Source organism: Geotrypetes seraphini, chromosome 5 (assembly GCF_902459505.1).
Source record: "Geotrypetes seraphini chromosome 5, aGeoSer1.1, whole genome shotgun sequence".
NCBI classification, from domain to species: Eukaryota; Metazoa; Chordata; class Amphibia; order Gymnophiona; family Dermophiidae; genus Geotrypetes; species Geotrypetes seraphini.
In genome coordinates, this window is record NC_047088.1 from 81,960,999 (window position 1) to 81,965,709 (window position 4,711).

General features: G+C 47.0%; 1 protein-coding gene across 1 annotated transcript; it reads right to left on the reverse strand.

The window, feature by feature from the left end:
- Window positions 1–413: 413 nt before the first annotated feature.
- Window positions 414–3,156, reverse strand: ARL4C (ADP ribosylation factor like GTPase 4C). The gene has a single exon (XM_033943966.1). The coding sequence runs from the start codon at window positions 1,744–1,746 to the stop codon at window positions 1,168–1,170; it is 579 nt and encodes a 192-aa protein (XP_033799857.1). The 5' UTR covers window positions 1,747–3,156; the 3' UTR covers window positions 414–1,167.
- Between the last annotated feature and the right edge of the window lie 1,555 nt (window positions 3,157–4,711).

Here is a 4,711-nt window from a genome sequence, read left to right on the forward strand (position 1 = left end):
CTTACTACACATCACAGTACAAGTGATAGATACCCCCAACAAAAGGATTATAAGCTGGTAAGAAAGGACTATTGAATCTAACCCCTCCCCCCCAGAAGGTGCAACCCAGAAGGGAAATGGGGCACCTCGCTGAATAGCACCCTTCCCCCACACACAGTTTATTTTTAACACACAAATTTAAACACAAGTTTCACCATCCCCTTTCTCTGATCCCATGCTTCGGTCACTCCCCCTTTCTGCAAAGGTTCACCTAAAGCAGGGGTGTCCAATGTCGGTCCTCGAGGGCCGCAGTCCAGTCGGATTTTCAGGATTTCCCCAATGAATATGCATGAGATCTATTAGCAAACAATGAAAGCAGTGCATGCAAATAGATCTCATGCATATTCATTGGAGAAATCCTGAAAACCCGACTGGACTGCGGCCCTCGAGGACCGACATTGGACACCCCTGACGTAAAGGAACCTTGTGATATCTCCAAGGCACAAGATACAGCCAGGTGCATTGTTTGGGGGAATTTGGTACAGTTCAGCTTCACTGCATGGGCTCCCCAGGGTTATTCCTAGGGAAGAAGCATTGGGGTGACTGGCCTGGTGTCTGCACTAATATCAATGCTCTCCCTAAAGCCTCCTTAGCAGCAGGAGAGCTGCAGTCCTTCCCTATGTCTGACTCCTCTGCTGGCCCACCTAGTCTACAGAACAGGAGACAGAACCAGGCAAAAAAAGTGCTGTTCTCCACCTGCTAGGAAGAAACAGATAGTGTTGGGATGGAGATCCAGTATCAGGGGGCACCACACAGCCTGGCTGGATCTGAGCCTTGAAATCCCCTTAACTCAGCTCTAGCACTCCAAGAACCCAGAGAGGGCTGTCCATATTCTCATTATCAGACAACCTTTAGTCCTGCTAGAGGTTGTTCTTACAAAGGCCACATCCTCTCCCACACTTCTAGTTTAATAGCTCAGGAGAACATCAGTCATATAGCATCCCAGTGTCCAGCTACAAATGTCACCAGGTAAGCCAGGAAAACACAGGAAGGGGGCTTCCAGGTACAGCTCTGCCATTACAGTGTTCTGGAGGGGTAGGCTGGAAAGCTGAACTGTAAACTGGGCTAGTGTTTTTTGTTCTCTTTCTTGGTATAATCCAAAGTCAATAATTTTGGCTGGTTCTGTTGTTACCGTTTCTTTTTCTGCTTGAGGGATTTCCGACGCTTGAGGATCATCTCATACAGTTTGTCCATACCTTCGGTCAGTCCCTCACCAATGATGGCGCAGGCTGGCTGCACGTGGTACGTGGTGGAGGGAGTCAGCTCAGGCAGGGCCAGCTGCTTCTCGATTTCTGCCACTGGCAGGGAGCGGGGTAGGTCTTGCTTATTAGCGATGACCAGCAACGGGGTGCCTTGGTTCTCTGCAAACTTGGTGACCTTGTGCAGCTCCGTTTTGGCTTCCTCCAGCCTGTCCACATCCACCGAGTCTACAACGTAGATGATGCCATCGGTGCAGCGGCTGTATGACTTCCACAGCGGCCGTAGCTTCTCTTGGCCACCCACATCCCAGAAGTGGCAGCTGATGCCCTTGGCGGCGCCATTGCTCAGTCGTATCTTCTCGGTGTTGAAGCCAATGGTGGGCACCGTGTTCACAAACTCATTGAATTTGAGCCGATACAGCACAGTGGTCTTGCCAGCAGAGTCCAAGCCCAGCATCACAATGTGCAGGGATTGGAAAGCAGAAATATTGGATGAAACGTTACCCATCTTCAAGCACCAATAGGAAGGGAAGAGTCTACAGAGTGAGATGAATTCACTTCTTAATTAAAAAAAAACACAACTCTGTAATTATTCAAATAATCTTGCTTTTGGTAATGAGTTTCCTCTAGGGGATTTCTGAAAAATCACTGAGCTGGTATAGTTTTTTTGTTTTTCCAAGGGATTATAAGGAAGACATGAACATAAGAGGTTCCAAATTCAGAATCTATAATTGCTATGCAGTCCTTGCAGGAAACGGTTGTGATTCCAAAGTAGCAGCTGGGGCAAGACGTGTCCACAGGATGGCAGGAACATTCCAGTAGGCGCCGGTCCCTGAAGGGTTAAAATGAACAGCAGCGGTGCTTAACCCGGGGCTGGCAGTCCTGGAACTAGCAGAAGCTTCCAAGGTGCTACTGTACGTAAGAACGGGCAACAGCCTGGACTGCACCCCTTCCACGGTCCTGCGATCGCACTCCCTACTCACAGCCCATTCATTCCATGCCGCAGAGCCCCAGACAGCGTTTCCTCCATCTGCTCACCTCGACGAGCTGCAGATCCACCTCAGCCCCGGCGTCACATCGAGGCACACCAGCCCCCCGCTGCCCAAGACGGTCCCTGGCTTCAGGAACACGATTTTCTGCCCTCCCTGGAGGAAAGCGGCGGCACGGTAAAGAATCTGCAGCTCAATCCATCAAACCCCTCCCAGCGCCCTGCGCTCTCTCCGTCAGAGCCAGACACAGGCGGGTGGAGGGAAGGAGCGGGGCTGGCACTTTTTAAAAGGGAAATGCACGAGCCAGCAGACACCACCACATACCGTAAAACGGGTTTTCGTGACCCACAAGGAGGAAGCTGGGGCCCGTTTCTTTGCTCGATCTCAGATAGCTCAGCTGGCAGCGTACTAGGGTTCCTGCAGAATTCACTGGTTGGGGAAGAGGTGGGGGGGGGGAGTCTTTGTGGTGGGCCCCACGTTCTACGCGGGCTCGCCCTTTTAAAGACGGAAACTTGTTTTCATTTGAAGAGCGTCAGGTATATATCACTTAGCATCTTTCAGCGCCTGCTGCTCACGGTGTCTGAAGGCGGCAGCGGATCGGCAGAGTCTGGGCGACAGCTCATTAATATTAATGTAGCCTGGTTGAAGGGACGATTTTATTTCAGCGTGCAGGACATAAGGAGAGTAGCAGTTTAATCCCAGGACCTGCAGGATCTCAAATGGGAAAAAAACCCCCACAAATTCTTTACGCTACCGATTCAGCTGCATTTTCACCCACTTAAATAAGTAACTAGCTGCAGCCCGCTGGAAATGGAACGAATGCTATGTGCTGATCCTTATTTCCTTTCTTGTATTTATATTCCATACCACTGGTCGATGTATTCACATGTTACTCCATCAGATCTAACATCCTCCACCTCTCTGGTGCTTTCTTTGCAGAGTACGCAAGTCCCAAACCCTTTCCTTTTATACAGGCGCAGAAGGCCCCCTTGTGGTCACAGCCGAAACAGGTATAGAAATGCAGAAAGATTCCATTGAGAAAGAAGGTTGTGGCCTTTGAAAACTAGTCAGAAATGTATTAAGCTAGCTAGACCAATAAAAAAAATGAAGGCTAAAACCTGTTATACACATTGATTTAATCAGGTGAAATATATCGAAAGATACCCTTCACACCACTTCTCAGCCTGCCCCCTTCACTTCTATGATGAATATACAGTTACTAAGTCACCCAGTTCCAGGAGGGAGACTAGTTTTAAGCTAGACCACCAGGGCAATTTGGGAAGGAGTAGCTGAGGGAAAGGAGCACACCACTACCATTATTTTTGTGTCTGAAGGGGGAGGAACCAATAGGCATTATTTTTTTAGGTTTGGGGGAAGGGGAGTTAGGAGAGTCAGGACCAATGCTCAAAAGGAGTTGAGGAGCATTAGACCACCAGGCTATTTTTTAATGTTTGGGTGTCTGGAGCAGGTTGGAGGGAGAGAAAGAGTGCAGTTAGTCACCTTTCCTCTCAGACAGCCCCTTGAATGCTGCCCTGGACCTGGTGAAAAGTTTTCCAAGCTAAGGACACATGTGATACCTTTTTTGCAAACAGCTGCAGGGTGCATAATGACTGTTTAAACTCAATCTGCACTAATGGTTTCAGAACTCACACTGAAACCATTTGTGCATGTTGTCCATTCTAACCTGTTAATGCCAGCAGTACTTTTGAAATTAGCCCCACAAATCCTTCTTGCATCCCACCTCCTCTGATGCAACTTCTAATCTAATTTAATCATGGCATTTATAGCCCGATTTACCTAAAGGTTACAATAAGAAAAATCATAAAAGCACCAATACATATTATGTCTTGACTGTGATGGAGGCTCAGTCAAAAAATATACAGAAGGGGTAACAAAATCAACAATGTTACTGTTGAGTGACTCAATAAAGTTGGTTGTATGCAAGAAAGTCACTGCGTGAGGAATGTTAATAAATGATTTTCAAAAATATTTCCACAAGTGTCAATTCTTAACTAATAGAACTTTGCTCAGAGACATGAAGGCGCTGTATTTTGCCTCACCAACCAATCATTGCAGCGTTCATTTTTTCTCTTTTGCTCCAGTGAGATTCTCCTTAACTGTTATGTGCTAGCTACACTAGCTATGCTTAACTGCTTATGCAAGTATAGTATTGGAAAGCAAATCATTCAAACTTAGCTTTTAAAGCAGTAGCAGGTTCCGACGTTCCACGTTTCGGTCCAATAAACAATTACAGTTAAACTGGAGGTGAAAGCTCATGTAAAGTACAGTTGACTAATATCCTCTCAGCATGGTTTGCACTTTAAGGAACCTGCTACTGCTTTAAAAGCTAAGTTTGAATGATTTGCTTTCCAATACTATACTTGCATAAGCAGTTAAGCATAGCTAGTGTAGCTAGCACATAACAGTTAAGGAGAATCTCACTGGAGCAAAAGAGAAAAAATGAACGCTGCAATGATTGGTTGG